At 55.1% G+C, this 20904-nt stretch overlaps 2 protein-coding genes across 6 annotated transcripts in view; both read right to left on the reverse strand.

Annotated features, from left to right (window-relative positions):
- Positions 1-25: 25 nt before the first annotated feature.
- Positions 26-11022, reverse strand: NIPAL4 (NIPA like domain containing 4). The gene is made up of 6 exons (XM_090020739.1): positions 10872-11022; positions 8062-8310; positions 6740-6796; positions 6125-6215; positions 5034-5194; positions 26-4284 (listed from the first exon to the last, which is right to left on the reverse strand). The coding sequence occupies exons 1-6, from the start codon at positions 10963-10965 to the stop codon at positions 3680-3682; spliced, it is 1257 nt and encodes a 418-aa protein (XP_089876865.1). The 5' UTR covers positions 10966-11022; the 3' UTR covers positions 26-3679.
- Positions 11023-16066: 5044 nt separating this feature from the next.
- Positions 16067-20904, reverse strand: part of CYFIP2 (cytoplasmic FMR1 interacting protein 2) — a 56541-nt gene continuing 51703 nt past the window's right edge. For all 5 annotated transcript variants that reach the window (XM_090064493.1, XM_090064491.1, XM_090064494.1 and 2 more), the window contains one exon: positions 16067-20387. In XM_090064493.1, the coding sequence (XP_089920619.1) occupies positions 20220-20387 (168 nt within the window). In that variant the 3' untranslated portion in view covers positions 16067-20219. The remainder of the gene's footprint in view (positions 20388-20904) is intronic.

Raw genomic sequence — 20904 nt, forward strand, 5'->3', positions numbered from 1 at the left:
AACAGCTATCACATCTACCCAATGAACCTTGTCTGCTCTCCTGTCCACAGCACGCTCTATTCTTCGCAGTGCTGAGGATACCGGGAGCCTGCATGCTCTGCGAGTGGCTGGGGGAAGCACGCAGAAAGCTTTCACACCCACCTGCAAGCCAAAAAGCCTTTATTTCCCCTCTCCAAATACAAGCAAACAGGGCTGAAATGCAGCTGCTCTGGGGATCGCGCCCGGTCAGACAGCACAGCGGACACACCTTTGGCTTCCGTTCTTTGAGGGTAAGGTGTTTCGTGAGGACTGGGGTCCCCCAAGTCTTGTGGCTGGGGCTGGATGGACTCGCTCGGTGCCAAGGCCCCCAGAGGAGATGACACGGGCCGGGCAGCACCGTGGGGAAACGCCTGCTTTTGCAGCTAATCCCAGCTCAGCACATTGCTGCTTCTGCTTTCCCCTTTTTCTGTTTGGAAGAGCGCCCGCAGCAGGGTCAAGTGTGATGGCTTGTGTCAGGACTGATGGTACTTTTACAAAGAGTTTAGCTGATAGATTTTCCTGGGCTGGTTTGGACGGGGCTCATCCTTTCTCCAGCAGGCGATGGGCTAGATGGGACCTCTGGAGCGCCCTTCCAGCCCCGTGCTCGATGACTACGATTTCTGCCCCTGCCCCGGCTGCCCTACACCCCACCTCCTCGTGCCAAGATCAGCACTTCTGGTCTGAGCTTCACCCCGCTCGGCATAAAAGGATGCCGGTGTCCGTCCTCTCAAAAGACAGTGAAGAAATAAGCAGCAGAAACCTAAGAGCTGGTTGATTGAGTTAATGGAGTGAGGAAAGTTTTTATGCCAGCTGTGGTTTTATCCCTGGGATCTCAGCCTTTGAGCACCAGTGATTACAGGGGCTTAATTCTCCCCTGGGATCAGACATATAGTTGCACCACATCCAAAGGTGCAACGAGGTTTCTCAGGTGCACTGGCCCTAATGGGACCAGATCGCAGTCTGTGGCAGGCCCTGCTAACTTAATACAGGGGCTGGCCAAGATTGAGGAACAGCTGGGCAGGCGTGAATGAATGCCCCTTGCTTGGCTTCACCCCCTTTCTCCCCCGCATTGGGGCTCCGGGGGTGGTGGTGAGCCCAGGCACTGCAGGGTTTGCACTGAGAGACGGTGCAACAATGGCTGGACGGAGTGAAAATGCAAGGGGAAAAAGGGATGGAAAGGGGAGGGCGAAGCACAGCCAGAGAAACTGTGCAAGGAGGATGCGAGGGAGCAGAGTTTTAACAGCAAAATAAATATGGCCAGACCTAGCCTCACCCACTCGTTCCCATGTTGCTTCTAACAACTAGCAGGTTTCTCTCTTGATAGCCCCAAGCTGTACTGATGGGATGCGAGGGCTGGGGAACGAGAGCTGAAGAGTTTGCTGGGGTCTCCAAGCCTCCCGCTCCCCTAACTTTTGCAACCAAACAACCCCTCCAGCATGCGCCGCCTCGGTCTTCCAGCCGCAAGCGGCTTTCACCGACCTGGGCCCGTCTGGAGGAGACCGCAGCAATCGCGGTGGGCAAAGGCCGATGCTCCATCCGGGTAAGACGCAGCGCTCACAGGCACAAAGGCAGTAGGAATACTTTCTCTTTCATGCCCTGTGGAAGATGCCAGCACCCGAGCTCGGGCCCTACGACTCGGGCCGAGTAGACCTTCGCTCCGGGGGCGGACACCCCGCAGGGTCAATGAGTAGGCAGCAGAGACTGGCAGGAGCTGGCCGGAAAGCTCGAAGTGACTTCTTTCACCTCCACGATAAAGTTTGCCCCAGCTCGCAGTGTCATCGTACAACACGACGGCTCGATGCCAAAATTGCTCTGGGCCAACGCGGCCCGGCGCTCAGGAGCCGGCTCTGCTCCCGGTCTCAGCCCGCCGGGGTCTCAGAGGAGTTGGAGAGCGGCGCTGCTTTTCCAAACAGGCCCAAATCCCGAGGGCAGAGCATTTGAAACCCAGAAGCTATAGCATGGATGCTCTCGCTCTTTTCCAGAGGTAACAGGCATCTCTTGGAGAATCAGAGATCATCGTGAGAGGAATATCATTTCCTACCTATGGGGACTTTTTACCATCTTGTAGCATCTACACTTTTCCCAGAGCCTGATGAAGGGACTTTGATCCAGAAAGGTTGCAGAAAAGGACAATTTCCTTGCCACTTTCCAGTCGGTCTAATAAAAGGTATCATTTTGGAACCAAGAGTTCTAGTTTTGTGTGTCTTTTTGTCTCAGACCAGCACAGGTACCAAGTACACCCCAGGAATATCCTGCAGCATTTAAGCACTTGAAATACTGAGTTTTATCTAGCAGTGGCACTGGCTGCTCACGTACCCAGGTATGCTGGGCTGTCCTGTATGCAGTCCGCCGCGATGGCTTGTACCAGCCTGGAACCAGCACGGCTCCCTGAGCAAGGCACGTTTTGCACAGGGATTGGTGTGAGCTGCTCAACTGAGACTCGGCTGTGCTGGGATTTAGGGATAGGAGATGCTGCTTTGTCCCACGACCAGGAGAGGGCTCAGGGACGCCATTCACAGATCTGCTCTGTGCTTCCTCTCGAAGGATGGTGGGATTCAGAGCTTGAAAGCTGGTACCAGACTCCTGCGTGGACTGGTCCACACCACCTCCGTGCCATGCCCCAGACTGCTGCCCCTTCTCCTGCTCAGCCTGGGTCAAATGCTGGAGAGGAGGCAGCCCGGTCACCCGAGAGTGCCCTGAGTGTGTGCAGGGAAGCACAACTGAGGCAGAGCCGGAGAGCGGTGCTGGGGGCTGAGCCGGCTGCACCGCCCGGATCTGGCACGTGCCGTGCAGGGTCGAGGGGTGAAGCGGGCTTCTCGGTAGCAGTGCGGGATGCTGCCCGAGATGATTTGGATGAGCCCTGCAGGGCTGCTCGAGTCGACTTGCATACCAGTGCTAGGTACAACGCGTATTTGAACACTCTTTAATGGGGCACGATGGAAACAACTGTTTTTTGCTGCCTTAACGCTACGTGTGCATGCTCTGGATGGGTGGGCGACTGGCTTTCAAAAGGAGGAGCTGGAGAGGGCTGGTTTCCCTACTTCCTTGCTTGGCCTGCCAGAAGATTTAGCTTTCAGGGCAAGTTGACAAGCACGTTTCCCCACAGGCTGCGGGCAGCAGCTGTTTGATGTCAAGGCTTAGTATGGCTCTGGAGTCTGGGGCTTTGCAAAGAGAGGAGGCGCCGTCTTCATCTCCCAGCTCTGTCTCATCATGCCGGGGTGATGTGCTCTGCAAGGGGGGCCTAAGACCTTTGGGACATGTTCAGTAAAGGGACCGTCGATGGGGGTCACTTGGAAGTAAATGCAACATCCACAGGGGTTTTGCTCAGGAAGAAAAGTATGCAGAACATCCCTTGGAAACCAGTCCTGGTAAAGAAGCAGGGCGCAGAAAGGATCCCAGAGCAGGTAATTTTTCCCCTTTTTTCAAGGAACTTGCACCTCCATCAGACATCTGTGTGAAGACTAACATACCCCTTGCTCGTACATCATTAGATCATATCCTGATTCAAAGTCCATGGAAAGACTCCATGGAGCTCAATGGGCTTTGGATCAGGCCTCTGTTTGTTTTCCTTTCTTTAAAATAGCTTGGTCTCATTTGGATGCTCTTGTTCTAGCCAGTTTGAGAGTAGCTCCCTGCCCCCTGGGATGTGCCTGCTGATGCTTTAGCTGTAGATCATGAATACTTTGGGTTTATCCTCAGGGATCATGCTGGGATTGTCCACTTCAATCAGGATGTTCCTGTCATCCTTGGGGGCAGGTTCATCGTCGGCGTTTTGCAGCATTTGTGGCAGGTTCCCTAAAGTGACGTCCATGTCCTTGAAGGCATGGAGCAGAAACACCCCCAAAATAATAGTGAGGAAGCCACCGACTGTCCCAATAATGTCCACGACCGACATGGTGACCCACTCCTTAAAGAGAATGATGGACGTGGTGATGACGATGGTGGTGAACAGCACGTAGTAGATGGGGAACACCAAGGAGGTGTTGAAAATGTCCAGGGACTTATTGAGGTAGTTGATCTGTGTGGTGATGGATGCCAGCAATGTCACGACCAGGATCCAGGTCAGCGGGTGCTGCAGCACGGGCCAGCCAGCGAAGAAGCCCTTGATGGCAATGCCAAGGCCTTTGACTGAGGACACCGAGAAGGCCCCGATCACGGAGCAGATGGTGAGGTAGACGAGGATGTTGGTCTGCCCGTAGCGTGGGGCCAGGAAGAAGATCAGCACCAAGCAGACTGCCAAGAGGATCGCCGCGTATGCAAGGAAACCTGGGAGAGGGAACGAGACGGCCTTCACGTTGAGTGGAATAGCGCAAGATTTGGGTCAGCTGCTGTAACATTTTGTAAGCTTAGAAAAGGAGGGTTGGGACGGACCTCAGGAGCTCACATCTGGTCCAAGCCCTGCTCCAAGCAGGACCAGCCCCAACTACATCCTCCCAGCCAGGGCTTAAAAACCTCCAAGGATGGAGAGTCCCCCACCTCTCTGGGTAACCTGCTCCAGGGCTTCACCACCCTCCTCGTGAGAGAGTTTTTCCTAATATCCAACCTCAGCTTCCCTTGCTGCAACATGATGTCCTGTCATCTGCCCCCACTGAAACCAGCCCAGCTCCATCCTCTTAGCAGCCCCCCAAAGGCTGCTATTCAGTCCCCCTCGGTCTTCTCTTCTGCAGACTTAATCAGCCCAATTCCCTCAGCCTCTCCTCACCAGCCTGTCCCCCAGCCCCACAACCATTTTCACTGCCCTTCGCTGGACTCTCTCCAAAGTGTCCACATCCTTTGTCGTGGGGGGCCCAAAACTGGACACAGGACTCCGGATGTGGCCTCCCCAGTGCCAAACAGAGGGGAAGAATCACTTTCCTCTATCAGCATGGGGACTACCACCTCTTTCAGCTAGACACCTGGCTCTGTTCTCACTGAAGAAGCATTCACAGACTTCACCGCCCTTTTATGCCGTACCTCCGTCCCCCCCCGTACACAGCCCCGCTTCTGATGCCAATGGCACGGCTTTGGCTGCTCACCTGGCTCTTGCAGCTTTGAAGACAGTTCATCCAGAGTGGTGACCTCCTCTTCTTCCGGAGCATGGATCACCATCATGGTGCTCCCCACGATGCTCAACATGCAGCCCAGCTTTCCCAGCAGGTTCAGTCGCTCTCCGAGCAGATAGGAAGACAGAACGGCACTGCGCGGGTGGGAGGAATGAGGCACGTCAGTGCAGCACCCAGAGGACTGGTATTAGAGGTTACAGGTGAAGTATCCTAAATGCTGAGTTTCATAATTGCTCGGGGAGGAATTCTTCTCCCGACTGCATGGATGTAAGTCTAGAGCAACTCTTCAGAGCGCACGGGGGTTACCCCAGAGCTCCTTGGATGCTGGCGTGTCGTGGGATTCACAGCACAGACAGCTCTGCAAAGGACCTCCAAAAATGGGCACCTCCATTCCCGGGCACTTGGACAGTCTGAAGTATTTCATGCTCAAAGAAAGAGGCTCAAGACCCCAGGTTTCGAGGACCATGGATTTGATGGAGGTTTTGAAGACCCGGGTAGACAAAGCTGTGGCTGGGATGATGTAGTTGGGCCTGGTCCTGCTTTGAGCAGAGGGTTGGACTAGATGTGACCCCCTGAGATTTTCTTTTCAATTCCTCCAAGTGGATCCTGGACCGCTGGTCACATGAACACACAGTACTGCTCAACAGCGGGAGCGTCTACACATGCATTTGTGTGTTTTGGTTAATGTGCATTAAAACTAGTACCTGTTGTGCGGGACTAAGAAAATGTGCATTAGCTTGTCCTAATGCACATTAAGTATAGAGTACTGTTTTTTTAGTGATGCTCTAATGCACATTAAAATAGACTAATGTTATGAATTACAAGCGTAATTTGTAACACTAATGTGCATTAAAGTGCATGTGTAGATGTGGCCAGCAGCAGGTAGCTTAATCTAAGGGGTAACATTGCTTTGTGCCACAAGCCCTGCCAGGACAAGAGCCTCTGGATTGCTGCCTATTTTATAGCAATGACGAGGTAGCTCCCTCCCCCATTAGCACCATCTGGCACTTTGAGACTGGAAAAATATAGCATCAAACCTCAGGATACAGAGAGCTGTAAGTCACCTGATGAGCACGCTCAGGGCGCCCAGCGGAGTCACAATCGTGGCGGGTGCGAACGCATAGGCAGCGAAGTTGGCCGCTTCCCCTCCACCCACTGAGCAAACAGGGCAAAAGCAAACAGCAGGTGAGTTCCTCTGTGTTTGGTTACTGGTGCCTGTGATAAGGGAGAGCAGCACAGGTTTCCCCAGGGAGGTCGGTCCTGGGCTGCAGGGGACACGGGAGTGATCCCAGCAAGACCTACGCAAAGGCAGGTCAGCTTCAGCAACGGGGGTTTTGCAGCAAGTCCTGCGTCCTGCGTTCAGCCTCAGGCCCAGGGGTGAGAATACACCTCAACCCAAACTTTGCAAGCCGAAGCCAGGCCTGACCTCCTCCAGCATCAGAGAGGGAGATGGAGGGCTCCCATGGGAGAAGCTCTCGGGGTCGAGTCTAGCCGGGTCCAACGAGTGGCACTTAAAGCAAGTTTTACAAGGCAGGAGGAGGGCTGGGATGTGACAGCAGGTCTGCACCGAACGACCCCCGAGTCCCTGGACGAAGCAGGCGGCCCAGTGTCCTGGGTGACCCCCCATGGGAAGCAACTTAGGAGCTGGGAGCCATGGGGATGTGAACAGCCCTACTCACTGGTTAGCAGTCCAGCCCACCAGAGCCAGTCCTTCAGGTAGCCATGGCCGCCGTCTCCTGGGAAGGCAGAGCACACAGAAGTTTAGGGGCTAACAGAAAAAGAAATAACTAGTCACCATTTGAGGAACAAGGGGGGTAAGGGGGAGGTGGTGCGAAATGGCTTTTGGAAGGGATGGGAAGGAAGAACCACAGAGGAAGGAAAAGACACTACGAGCGAAGCAGCCGCATCTTGCAGGGGCAGACTATCACATGCAATAGAAAATAGCTATCGTAAGGCAAAGCTCCCCTCCCCTCCCGTGTTATCAGCCCGTGCCGAGGGACCAAGGCTCCGGCTGCACGGGTCTGCAGACTGTTCTCAAGTGCTGCGGGCACGTTCACTCACTGTGCACCCACACACCTACGCGTGCAATTCCACCAGGGCCTCTGTCTTCTAGGTGCCCGGTAAAGGATCTGTAATTCTGCACCTGCAAAGCCTGTGGAAACCCTTCCCTGTCACATGCTGGTCCGAAGATGCCTGTCGGGCACTTGCCTCCGGCTAAGCCAGCTGTTGCAGGGGCCTGCTGTGCTGAACGCCAGCGTGCCTTGTGCAACCATCCCACGCAAACTGGCCGCACCTAGAGCCTCGCCGAGCCTCCCACCCATGCTAACAGATCATGCCCTGCATGCGCCCAGGCACGTGGCCTTCTTGCTCAAGCCCCGACTGCTGCCCTGCTCCGCGTTATGGGCCCAGATATGCCGGGTCAGGGAGAAGACCCAGGCAGCGCAGGCGGCCCGCGCTGCTTTGGCGCAGCATTGCCGCGCGCACGAGCGCAGGGGCGGGCTGACCGTCTTGCAGGCAAAAGTGCGAGTCTGCAGCATCGTTCGAGGGCTCAGACATGAGGCCTGCCCCACGCGGCGGCATCGCAGACTTATGGGCAGGGCTGCCTCTCGGGACGGTGGTGGCATCGGTTGCTGGGTGCTAGGGAGCTAGTGAAGATGGGAGAAACATTTTACCCCTGTCCATCATGAAACGGCCAAAGCGATGCAGCCCTGGGGCTGCGTAGCAGGAACCCCCTATAGATGACAGCGGCTTTCTCGTCCCATCCGAGCCGCGCGTTGCCGAGGGCGGGGAGCGGGTTGTTCTGCAAAATTTGGGGGCCGGCCCAAAACTCCCTCCCGCTCCGCAGCTGCAAGGTCCTGCCCGAGGCCCGGAGCAGCTGGTTCAGCGCCTGGATCGTGGCAAGCCTCGCCCCGTGCCCCACCGCCCTGCCGGTCATGGGGGACTGAACGATGCTTCTGGGTCGGAAACCCCCTCTCCCAGCACCGGCGCCACCGAGCCCCACCTGCTCTGGTGCCGCCCGTCTTCACCAGGCGCAGAAGCCCCTTCTTCTTGAGGATGACGCTGCCGCCGATGAGGAAGCTGGAGAAGACGGCGAGGGCCAAGCCGATGTAAAATCCATACTTGCTTTCTACCGGCGTTTCCCAGGAGGTTTCCAGGGTCAGATTATCGTGGAAGGAGAGGGCCAGGTCAGTCTCGCCGATCACCCGGCACGCGACGCGGCGAGAAAGGCAGGACAAGGTAAGCAGGGACCCTGGGGCCGCGACACAGGGAGAAAACAGAGAGGAGTTAGCCAAGTGCGGGTGCAACTCCTCCAGAAACCCTACCTGTGATTTTTGCAGTGCGTTGTACGTTTCCAGGGCTCACCAAATAGCCTCTGCCAAAGGGGTACGAGTAGCCCCGTGCAAGGAAACACACGTCTTTGCACAGGAAAGAATGGGCTGCCTAGGCCCTAGAGGACCGAGGCAGCCCATTCTTTCTTTTCTGTGCAAAGATGTGTGTTTCCTTGCACAACGCTACCCCGTGCACAGTACGGGGTACAGCAAGCTCATTCGTTCTTTCTGTGCAAATACAGGTGTTTTCTTGCACAGCAGGGCCGCTGCCACCTCAGGCAGACGCGCTGCCGTGGGGTTTGGGGGACTTGCCTCTCAGTGGAGATCTAGACTTGTTCCTTTGGCCATTGAACGCACAGGGCGAATGCAAAGCAAGAAGCAACTGCGGAGGCGAGGAAAGGATTAGCCAGAGGTGCAAATACTCCCCATCCCTTAGTGGAGCGAAGCCTTAGCGAAGGGGCCGGGGCCACGCAGGACTCCGGGTGGACGTGGCTGTTAGGCACCGGTTGTGCAGGGGCACGTGGCTTGAAGCTGCATCCTTCCTCCAGCCGGATGCCTCTGATGCCATTACCCGCCAGCACGGATGCACGCGGCCTCTCCGCGCCCCCGTGCAGCGTCGTTGGCTTCCCACCCCACAAGTCCTGCTAGGCTCCTAAACCCCACGCAGCAGAGAAGGGGTTAACTGGAGTGGCTCACTAATTAGGAAGCAGTGGGGCAGGTGGAAATTAGCTCCCTGCAGGGTATAAAAGGAAGGCCCGGGCCCTCAGAGAGGGTTTGGACGTGCTGCAGGAGGGGGAGGTCTGGACGGGCAGGGCTGCTGGAAGCCGAGTCTCAGGGCTCTGGGCTGGGGTTTGGCAGAGAAGGAGACGGCCTGAGCCTCCCTGCCTCAAGCCCCTCTGCTTGTTGGCCAGGGGAGACCTGCTGCGGGAGGGCGGGGGGTTGCGACGGCACTGCATCCGTGCCTGCGAAGCCGTGCGTGGGAGAGGACGGGGCTGGACGTGGGCCTTTGTGCCCTCCCCAACTCCTTAATTAGGAGGCAGGGCTGACCTTGATTTGGGGCCAGCCGAGGAAGAAAGGCAGGACCCCTGATGGCAGGGTCATCATGCCAGCCAAGTCCACTTGGCTCTTCCCCCCCCAGCTCCACGTGTCACCTGGTAGATGACGGGTGAACCCCGACATCACGCGTGTTCAGTGAACACCCCGATTACAGCTATTAGATAATTACAGATACTTTATCCAGCACCTGGAAGACAAAGGTCCTGATTCCTCCCTATAGGTGCTGGAGCACCAATATCCCTTTGGGAAATGCTGGGAGGCTCTGCCTAGACACGCACAATCCCAGGGCGCTTTTCGTAAGACCTGTCCTGGGACAATATTTCTCTCTTTCCCCATCCCTCCTCCCGTGCCAAGCCCTCTGCCCCACCTGGCTGCTGGAAAGCAGGTGGGCCGCACCGTGCGAACGCAGGTGACCGCACGGCGGGGTGAAAGCAGGCCCGAATCCTGCTCTCCTGGGCAAACCGCTGCTGGGAGCGAGCGCCGAGGTGCGGCGCTCGTGGGTGCGAAACCCGAGTTGCGCTGGGGGTGCTCGCCAGGCGGCCCCACGCCAGGCGCTGCTGCTGGGTCCTAATCTGCGCCTGGGGGGTTGGAGGAGGGTGTCCAGGCGAAAGGGTTCCCTGCTAGGGGACGCCTCGCTTCGCTTCTGGCCGGCGCCGCCGACGGCTTTGGAGCGGATCACGAAGAAGACGCTGCGTTTATCCCGTCTTTGACCCACAGCAGTGGTTTCCCACCTTTTTTAGGCCAGAAAACGCCAGCTCCTAGTCTTCGCTTGCTTTTTGACAGCAGAAAAACATAAAAGAGCGATTCTCCTGTTGCGAAGAACCGGGAAAGGCTGCGTTCGCCCCCCGGGTGAAGCCTCGGGGTTACCCCGAGCGTGCACCTGCGGCTGCGGGATGCGCGCCGCAGCCTGGGAGGGGGCTCCAGCCCGGGGGGGCCTGGCGCCTGAGCTGCATCACGGTCCGGGTTTTAATGCCAAGGGGAGCCTGCCGAGCGGGCCCGGCTGGCGCGGCGGGGGTATTTCCTCCCCAGGCAGGGGCTGCTCTCCCGGGGGGGCGGCGGGGGGCGGGGGCCCGGCTCCCCGGGCGGGCGCTGGGTGCAGGTCGCCCCGCGGGGCCCCGGTGCCGCCCGGCGGTGGGCGAGGCGACTTACCGGCCCCCGCAGAGCCCGCGCAGGACGCGGCAGGCTGCGGGGGACACGCGACCCCCCGCGGGCACAACCCGAGGCCCGCCCCAGCCCCGGCATCCCGGCCGCGCCGTGCACACCCCGGGGGGGGGGGGGGCTCGCCGCCTTCCTCGCGACATGCTGCAACGTGAGCCCGTCGCCCCCCCGCGGCCCCCCCAGGGGCAGGGGCAGAGCTGGGCTGGCAGAAGCAGCCCCCGGGGGGGCCTACCAGGCAGGGGCAAGCCCCCCCCCCGACCGCACGCACCGTCTGCGCAGCTGCGCTCCAGCCCGGCCGGCTCCATCCCGCGGCAGCGCGCTCCGGCGGCGCTAGGACCCGCCCGCCGCCCCCTCGGCTTCATTCATGATTCCGCGCTCGCCCCTGAGCGCGTTAAACGCCGGGGGGGGGCGGAGTTTCTTTGCAAACTTTTCCCCGCCCATTCACACCTATTTTGCCCCTCGCAGCGCCCCGGGTGCCCCCTGCTCCCTCCAGCACGGGGGTGCAGGGGGCTGTGCCCTCCAGCACGGCTCCCAGTCCTCCGGCAGGGCCCCAAGCGCTCCCCCTGCTCCCACCCGGGTCCGCCGTTCACCCGGGAGCGGGAACAAGGGTGCCTAACCGGGGCACGCCCGGCCAAGGCCCGGGAGTGCTGGGATGCCACCGCGCTGAGCGCCGCGCAGAAGCCGTCGGGGCTCATCCTTTGCAAGGGGTCCGCGGGGCCACGCGTGCCCCCTTCAGCGCCCTGCGACGGCCTCCGCGCAGCCAGGGCGAGAGCCGGAGCGGGTGTGCGGGTGGCTTGCATGCGTGGGGAAGGATTTACGGGTCAGGACGGTTCCTCTGTGCAAAAGGCAGAGACTCCTGTTGACTTCTGTGGGCTTTGGACCAGGGCCGGCGAGGTAGCTATGGTAGTCTGAAGTAGAGTTGCAGTTTATAGAGTAACTAAATCAGATCTATCTGTCTATCCGTACAGATCGCTCTACATATTGATACAGATGCATATCTCTATATATCGATATATAGCATCCCGGAGTTTTCTCAGCACTACTTACCAAGGAGATTCGACCAAAAGGTGGGGAGCGGATATTGGAAGAAATCAGCAGAGTGTGGCTTGCTGTACACGAGTGGCAGTGAGATACCGAGGCTAGATCTGCACACGACACTTCTGCTGGCCTAGTCGCACTGATAAGGGGCGCGAGGTTTTTACAACATTGGCGTCACCACAAAGCTGGAGAGTAGGCGCAGCGATTCTCTTGCAAAAAAAAAACGCTTTTGCCAAAAGAGCTTCTTTCTCACTAGGAAGCGGTAAAAACTACCGATCCATGCCACCGTTACTAGTGTGAACAGCATCGTGGTGAGGAGGTGTGCCAGGAGAGAGATGCTGGCAGAGCTGGAGCAGTAACCGTCTGTAGCGTAGACGACTTCTTCATCTGACTCCAGAATGGGTGATGGGGCCAAACCTGGGGCGAGGGGCTTGCGTGTATTCGTTTCTTCACGGGTCTGATAAGGACAGCCCCATAAACCACAACAGGGTGAAACTCTGTTTGTTGCCTGTTTAGAAGATGTCCGGTGCATTGTGAAATGGCATTCGGAGCTGGGGGGAGCAATAAAGGCATCCGACGGGCGCACCTCTGCCGCTGTTAGCATCCGTCCGACTGTTGCAGCTCATTTCGGGTGGAGGCAGATCTGGCCGTATCTTGCTCGACTCGGTTTGGAGTCAGCGTTGCACACAACTGGAGCAATGCTTTCTCGAGGCAGATTGCAGAAATCATGTTGATCGGTCACAAGCTTGCACGGAGGTCTCTACTCAAGTAACATCACCGATGTCGCCGACAACCCGGGGACCCCTTTGCTCTCCCAGGCCTGCCTGCTCTCTCTCGCACCAGGATGCCGAAGGGAAGCTGAACGGGAGAAGCGCGGAGCTGTGCGTGCGCACAAACCCACTACAGTCATTCAGACCTTTCCTAGAGGAGGGCCCAGGAGCCGGCTGTCTTGGGAAGCCCGCACGGATAAATACGTAAAACCAAGCAGAAGTGCCTTGTTTGGATTCATTCGGTCGCAGCGGCCCGGGGCTCTTCCCCTCCAGATGGGAAGCTCCAGGTTTTTTGTACTCGGGTGTACTTCAATCAGAGCTGCCCACCACAGCGGCAGGCAGCAGGTCACCGGCTCCGACAGGCTGCATCTGGTGAATGAAATGCTCCTTACCTTTATCCCACAAGTGACAATGAACCCAAACAACCTGGCAAAACTTCCTCCTGCGAGCTCCTGGCTGCTGTTGAAAGTCACGGAGCATCCTCCTCTCTCGCTGCCCGAGCATTTCCTTAGCTGGTTGCAAAGAAGCGCCCGTCTGAGCTGCTCTCGGCCTTGGCGGGCCCTCAAGCAGAGGTCACCCAGGTTTGGGATGACCTCACGCTAACTTTGCCTAGCGGGGCCCCGTGGCTCGGGTCCTGTTGGATCCCGATGTAAGCGTGGCTGGATGAACAAACGTCCCACCCTAACGTGGGAGAAGGACCACCTCCCAATGCAGCGTGAGCCTGGCCTCTGCAATGCTGGGCTCGGTAGGCTCCATTGCCTACTGAACCCGAGGGAGACCCAGAAAGCTCCTGCTCAACTAGTGCCCAAAGCATTTAACCGGTGCCCAAATTAACTACGCACGGGAGCAGCCTGTTCACCTGGCTGTAGTCACAGCCCTGCCCGTCGATGGCCAGAGAGCTCCTTAAGAGAAAACAGAGGGAACCTGGAGGAAACGGCAGAACAGACTCCATAATCACAGACGTGGCCGCGCGAAGGTTGCCCGGTTGTGTCCTCCCACCCGTGTGAAAGCCCAGCTTTTGGGCAACTTTTGCATGGCCAACCTGCCTTTCCTTTTGTGCCGTCTGGGCCTAATAATACGATTAGCTGGAAGAACCGCTGAAGGCAGCTGCTCAAAGTACGGTGCGAACAGCAAGAGGTGTCTTTTTAAATATTGAAATCACACAGGAAACAAGAACGCCTGGATGTTTCCGAGGCAAAATTGCTCCAGAATGTGAATTTTTAACAGGAAAATAAAGTGAATCTAATGGCACTTTCCCTGGAAAAGGGGCTATTTCCAGGCTGAATGAAGGATATATGTGCTTAAAAAGTAGGAGAGACCTGGGGCTGCCAGCAGCAGAGGGGAAGAGGCCTGGAGGGAGGATGCCCTGGTGTTTTCCGTCTCACTGGCACCCAGACATATGTGCGGTAGGCATGTGTGCATATGTGTGTGTGTGTGTGTGCGTGTGCGTGCGCGCATGGGCTGTCAGGGGGCCGGGGTCTCCCCTGCTTGTGCCTGGTGTCACCAGAGGCAGACAAGGGTCTTTGGGTAAATCCGATCTCTTTTAGCAGCCCAAGTGGTGCAGTCACACACACCAGATCAAAGCAGCTATAACAGCTGCTGGAGCTGCAGAGCAGCATTCAGCTATTGAGGCTGGGAGGCAGGTGCGATAGGGACTAAGGAGCCAAACCCCCGCCGTGGCGCTTAGTCACTCAGCAAGTCTGGACAGGGAAGCGCAGGCCACGGGGTGACTTCCTCTGTTGCTCTCAGTGACTCTTCCCCCCTTTTCAGTGGAAACCCCTGTAGCCAACTGGACCCCCCCCCCCCAAGTGATGATCTCACTTGGTAAAGCTCACGTCATCTGAGTCCTTAAAAATCCCCAAAACACCCCAGCCTCCTACCCCAGCCCTGCTCTGAAGCCCAGGAGCTTTCTCCAGGGACTCATCTCTTAGCAATGCAGCTCCACCTGAAAGACCAGTTTGCAAACCAGGCTCAGGAATCCAGTGCAGAGATTATGACAATTTTGCATGTGAATCATGTTCCCAGCAACATGAGAGAACCTGATTTTCAGCCTGTTCCCCTCCGCCCAGCTCTCCTGGCCCAGAAGCACGGGGAAGAACTTGAGTTTTCGTTATGCAGAAGCAGTAATAAAGGTACAAGTGTCAGGGACAGCCCCTTACGGCCAGATGTCTCCTAGACTTACGTGCCTTTGGAAACCTTTGTCAGGACATGGGATATTCAGGGCGTGGGATATGTGTATGGTGCTTGGTGTAAGCAGAAACAGAGCTGGTTGCTTCACACATGGAAGAAAGCCTTTTGCTATGGGGATGGAGCTGATGGTTGAGGGGGTTACGGGACCTTTCAGATTTTCAGATGACGTCACATACCCCTTGAAAGGACAGGTACTGAGTAGCTGGTAAAACTGGACGTCAGGGAGCAAACAGGCCTTAATCCAGCAGGTCCCAATTAGCTATGGCCTGGGACGATTTAATGGTCGCAGTCTTGGCAAAGAGTCTTGCGAGGGACTTTGACTCTCCTTCAGGTCAGCGCCGCTCCAGCACCGCCCTATACAACGAGGCCAGGTTTTTTATTTTAAACAATCTCCTGATTTTCGAGGCAAGTTCACGACGTTTGCGCAGGGACAGTCGGTCCAGGTATCAGAGCAACCCCGTGGTGTTGCCAGGACAGTGGGCAGCAGCACCGAGATACGCTTGCAGAGGTCACTTGGTTGGTCGATCCCTTTTCTGCCCCCACTCAAAAGCTGGAGCCGCTCAGCTGGCCTCCGTCAGCCTGGTTCGGCAGCAAGGTTTTCTGCAGCTTGTGGCACTTCCAAGCACACGTGGGAGGAGATTTAAGCCAAATACCACTTACCGCTGGCCATTGGGAGAGGGACTTGGCCCTTGCATAGTGGTTTTAGCTCCGCCGCTGAGAATAATGTGTGTTATTCTCCCCAGAGAAGGAAGCTGAGCTGCAGAAAGACTAGGTCCCGCATTGGTGACAACGGTCCCTGACTGAGTCCCTCCTTTTTCTGGCTGCCCAAACCAAGGAGACGTAGGTCCCAGTTCTCAGAGCAGCCGCTTCGCACAAAACTGGTGGGAACGGCGGGGTTTTCGTCACCTCCAGCTCTCAAGAGACAGCTAAAAATTGGCAAACTTTTCAATTTAACCTCAGGCCTGAAAGGCTGCGGCGGGGCCAGCGGCTGAGTCAGGAGCAACACGGGAGTTTTGAAGTGAGTGAGCAATTGAGCAACCCACGGGCAAGGACACGCGTTAAGCACAGAGCCTGCAAGGGGCGTCACGCACCCCGTGACTTCAAGAGAGCTGGGAAAAGTGATGGAGCTGCTTTCCTTGGTCTGACAGATTCCTCCTACGTCTCCTCTGCACACCGTTAATAGCGTATCCCTCCCCTCATCCCCGTATTTGAATGTTGTTGACTTTTTGGTGGAGATCTGAGACAGTTTTGTGTCCCTTTCTGGTAAAAATGCGTTGGTCCTTATATAGAAAGAAAGAAAGAAGTTTGAAGCCGCCGTCCAACTTTCCCATTGCTGCTTCCTCGCTGGCCCTTGCCTTGGCCGAGAAAGGCGGCGCCCCAGAAGCGCTGGTATTAGGGCGTTCTCATTATACAGTTGTTTTCATTCATTTCATTTCAAAACAAGCGTTTCCATTGCGACACGAGGAAAGATCTGCCCACTTTCCTAGTGAGCCCAGCTTTTTATTTTTCATCATCACAGAATTCATCCCACATTTGCTTGTGCACACTGGTGGTTGCTGTATTACAGGACATATCACCACGTACCAGATGCTTGATCATTACAGAAGCGCCTTAACGGAGATGGAAGCTTCTGTTAACCCAAAGTCGGAACAATCACCAAAAAAAAAAAATACAAAACCAAAAGATCATCTTAAGCTGCATAGCAAATATGATTAAAAAATTTAACACCAGGTTTGACCACGAGCATAAATATACCTCACCATAAATAAATGTAAATTCATTGTACAAAAACCCCCAGGCAGCTCTTCATACAAATATGATACATTTGACAAGATAATTATTTTTTTCTCAACATTTTCTTTTAAATTTTTTAAAAACAAAGTTCTGCTCTGGGTTGTCAGCACACCTAAGCCCATTGAACTGGATTCATACAGGGGGAAATAAGGACTAGCGTGTTGTTCAACGCTCCTAGCATGTGTTGTCGGGGGAAAAAACACAGCACTGCATGCAGGACCTGAATGGGTTCGATTCCCCTTCCCATGGGGCTGCTGAAGACCACGGGACAGGTCTGTGCGTTGCAAATACTAAGAGTCACACCTTTTAAGGCCAGAAAGGGCCATAACAATCATTTTGTCTGACCTCCTACGTGACCCGGACCTGAACATTTCACCCCGGGAGTCCTGCACCAGGTTCAACAACAGCTTGTGCTTGAACTACAAGATTTCCCTCAAGAAGACCTCCGGCCTTCATTGAAGGACTCCTAACGGAGAATTTCCCACGCCCCGTCTCGACCTGTTCCCATGATGAGCTACTATGACAGCTACCAGCATGAACCCTTTTTTCCACTGAAAACGACTGGATTCAAATAAATAAGCCAAAAGGGAAGAGGCTGACCACTTCCCTGAGTGGTCTGTGTCCTCCCTCATGTTCAGTCAAGGAGGACTTGAGCACCGAAGCCAAGCTCTACTACCTTCCTTGGGGTGCAAGTCAAGTTGTATGAACAAGGTAGCATCACTGATCTCGGAAACCAACTTCCTGAACCACTTGACCAACACATCCGCATATCCCCCGCAGCAAACGCACACAACCATCCCAACAACCCCACTCCTCACTTGGTGCACACAATCTGGGTTTCCTGCTAAAAAATGTTGACCCCTGTACAAGCCTGGAGGGTGCTTTCTGCCGTCACGCTCACCGCCCCCTATCAGCAAATCTCTGTTTTAGGCATTGCATTTTAGTTCATCCAGTTGTGTTGATAGACCTCACAGGCCTTCGTGCCCCCAGATTACATCAAAGAATATTACACTACATTTATGCATATGAGAACGTATCATGACTCCTTCAAAAGCCTAAACTTTTGAACTGGCATTTACCTACTAGTGGAGTACATCCAGTAGTGTCTAGGTGGCTGACACGGGGCCATGGGGTATATCTCATTCTTAAGCATGACTTTCTTACTCCTGGTATTTTCCAGCACAGCCCCAACACTTCGTGACGTGACAAGCACAGTTGGGCATTTCCTTGTGTTGTGCCCAGAGATTGATCCGACTGCCAAAATTGGGCCAGTGCTTGTCATTCAGCAAAATCACAAACCTCCAACTACTGAGGTCACCAAAAACCCAATTTAGGATCTCAGTAGGATCGTAGCCCCGTTATTTCATAGCACAAACGTGCCTGATTCCACATTCTGCTAACCTATTTCTATGCTTATGTAAGTCTCCTGGCTTCAGCAGAGTTAAATCAGCATAAAAGTGGTGTAACAGGGTCGGGAGCTAGGCCTTGCACCCTTTGTGGAAGAGCAGGTATGAATCACAACCCTTAAATATTACTGAGCTCTTGATGTTCTCCTGCTCAAAATACAGTAGGAAAAAATACCCCGCACAATGCAAGCCCTTCCCTGGCCTGTCCACGCCACAGGCGAGACTTCAGAAGATCTCCCTGAGTTTTCATTTAGGTTTCCAATCAAAATGCACCACGAGTTTCTCAGCAAACAGGGTAGGCGTGCGCATTGTAGACCAACTAAATCAGAGATGTGAATGTTTCAGGTGCAGCTCAAACAGCTGGCAGGGCCAAGCAACTTTAGTGTGGGAGACGTTCCTCAGTTCACAAGAGAACAGATACAGATCTCAGAGAGAACAGAGACATCTTGCATAAAAATGTACGTCTCTTGCTAATAATGTGGTGCTGGCCGTGGTTTCCTACGACAGAAAATTCGAGCTGGGGCATCTCTCCAAATCAACTTTTTGCTCCCCTTGGGCAGCAAGTATTCTGTCTGTCTCTAGCTCCCTAACTCCCTGTGACAGCACTGGATTGTGGTGTCTGAAAGGATGGGTCAGGTTGCGATGCAGGTCTATTAACACATCTCTGTTACCTCCCAGCATGGGTCTTACTTGACCTGACTGCTGGCAAGAAAAAAATGAAACCTTTCTCAGGGCTGGGGCACGAGACTGAGGTGGTTTAACAGAGAGCCATGTGCAGTGGGTTGCCAACCCTCCAGGCTTTCCCTGGAGTCTCCAGGAATTAGATACAAATCTCCAGGAGACTGCTGAGAGTCACCCGGGAAATAAATGACAGCATACTTATGACATGACATTTGTCCAGAAGGAAGAGAAGGCTTTCGTTAAAATAAATATTAAATGTTGAAGCTGATGTATACAGTGGGTTTTTTAAATGCATTCTCCTCCCACACACCGTGATCCATAACTGATCTACGCAAATAGCTCAGTCATTAATGTCATTGATGAAACCCCCCGGGATAGATTCAGAATTGGCAACCCTACACGTGCACGGTCTCCCATTACCTCTGAATCTCTGTGTAATGCTGGGGACACTTCAGCGACGTTCAAGGGGGCGTTGCAGGACGATGGAAGTAGAGGTGAGCGCTTGGCTCACCCTGCACATCACTGCGGTCATGCTGACACGGGGTAGGGTGGAAGAGGGTGAAATTCTCCTTGAAGCTGCTACTAACTTTTCTACTTCGGGAAATCTTGGACACCAGGGAGAGGGAAGGAAACAGAATCTGTATTTCCCAAGCCAAAGCCTCTGAGCACTACCTTTTTTTGCTGCTTCTCTTGCTAAGAGATCATCTCGCCCCTGTGTGCGAGGGTCTGCATGAACCCTGCTGCCATTCTCCATCCCCCGTGGACCCGTCTGTTGGCAGATGTGCCACAGCGAGCTCACTGCGAACAGAGAAATGGCACTTGAGGACGTACGTGAGCTGCAGATTTCAGCTCATTCCAGAATGAGGATTTTGGAGACTGGGCTGAAAAAACCTGAAGTTTTGGGACATTCTGGAGACAGCTGTGGTTGCTCTTGGGATCACGGATTTTCCCCCCTCCCTGGGGTATATGCAGTAGCGTACCCAGATCAGCATGGCATAGCACTGACTCATTAAGAGCACTCATGGCTCACTGTTTGCAATTAGCTGTAGGAGGATGAAACAATGGGAAAGCACCACGTCATGACCTTGTCTTCTAGCTAACACCGAAAAGCACCATTCAACCTTCCTATCTTTGCTATTTGGGAACACACCTGTCATAAAATCCCCTTAACAAAGAGACCGAATCTAGGAGGGCCTGGGTTGTATCACGAGTGGGGGGTATCTCTCCAGCCCCAGGTGGACAGGGAGCTTGCAATCCAGCTCAACATCAACCTTTCTTTGGCCAGACAACTTGCTATGCTGCCTTTTTCGCCTCTCTCCAAATTGTCCTGACATGTGGCCCCCCTCGCGCAAGATGATGGGAGCTCTGTGTGGCCACTCGCTGTCCACTTTGGGGGAGGACTTCCAGCGTGCTCCTCCAACTGCAACCCCACACCCGGGACTTTTCTACGGCCTCCGAGGTTTTGTGTTCTGGAAAACACTGACACTTCATGGAAAAAAAAGCACATTTTGCCCTAAACCTCCCTCCCCCCCCATCCCCTCTTTTAAGCTACAGGTAAAACCGATCACAGGGATGTCACAGAAGAACATGCACTCAGACAGGGCCAGGCAGGATGATGCGTCCTTGTGTGTCTTGGGTACGTCCGGTCTAGTTGCGTTGCCAAATCCACTCTGCTAAGTCCAGCTTCTTGTCACCCCCCAACCCAAAGGGTTTCATGTCCGTGCTCGCACTTGCCGCTTAGCAGGTGGTGGCCAGAGACTGGTGGATGGGGGGCTGGAAGCAACGCACGTGCTCGACGGTGGAGCTGTCTGTTTCCACTGACTTCATGTACTTGTTCAGGATGGCAAAAATCTCGTTGTTCAGGATCTGGTACTTCCTGATGCGGTCAGCCATCTTCTTTAGGGGCTGCAGGGGGGAAAGGAAATAGCAGGTAAGGGGCTGGTGCTATCCCCCACCATCAGCTAGAAAGCATCAGCACTGCCAACCTCCTGCTGAAAACTCCTCTTGCATTTCTACTTCTCAGAGCTGGTGATGCACCTCATTGTGCCTGCTAATGACTCATGATGGGACACTGATTGGGGTGGCTTGTGATAGTTAACGGACCCCAGACCTGACCTAATTTCTCCCCTCTATTTGGATGATCAGCCCATGCAGTGACAGCACGGCTCCTGGAAAAGCTCTCCGAGCCCGAGCTGATGGGTCTAGCTGTACGAGGCAGAGTTTGCTCCCCGGTCTCCCCAAACCCGGACCCCTCTTGCGAGAGGACAGGCAGGGATCTAGCACAGTCAGCGTCGGCGGTCCTCAGCCTTGTCAGACCCGATGACTTTTGTGAATGGAGGAATGCCCTATTTTGAAAACTGCTTCATGCATTGCGGTGCTCACCGCCTTGCAGTGCGGGCAGGGAGCCAGGCAGGGAGAAACT

This window comes from Crocodylus siamensis, chromosome 10, assembly GCF_052110815.1.
Source record: "Crocodylus siamensis isolate JL-2025a chromosome 10, ASM5211081v1, whole genome shotgun sequence".
NCBI lineage: Eukaryota > Metazoa > Chordata > Crocodylia > Crocodylidae > Crocodylus > Crocodylus siamensis.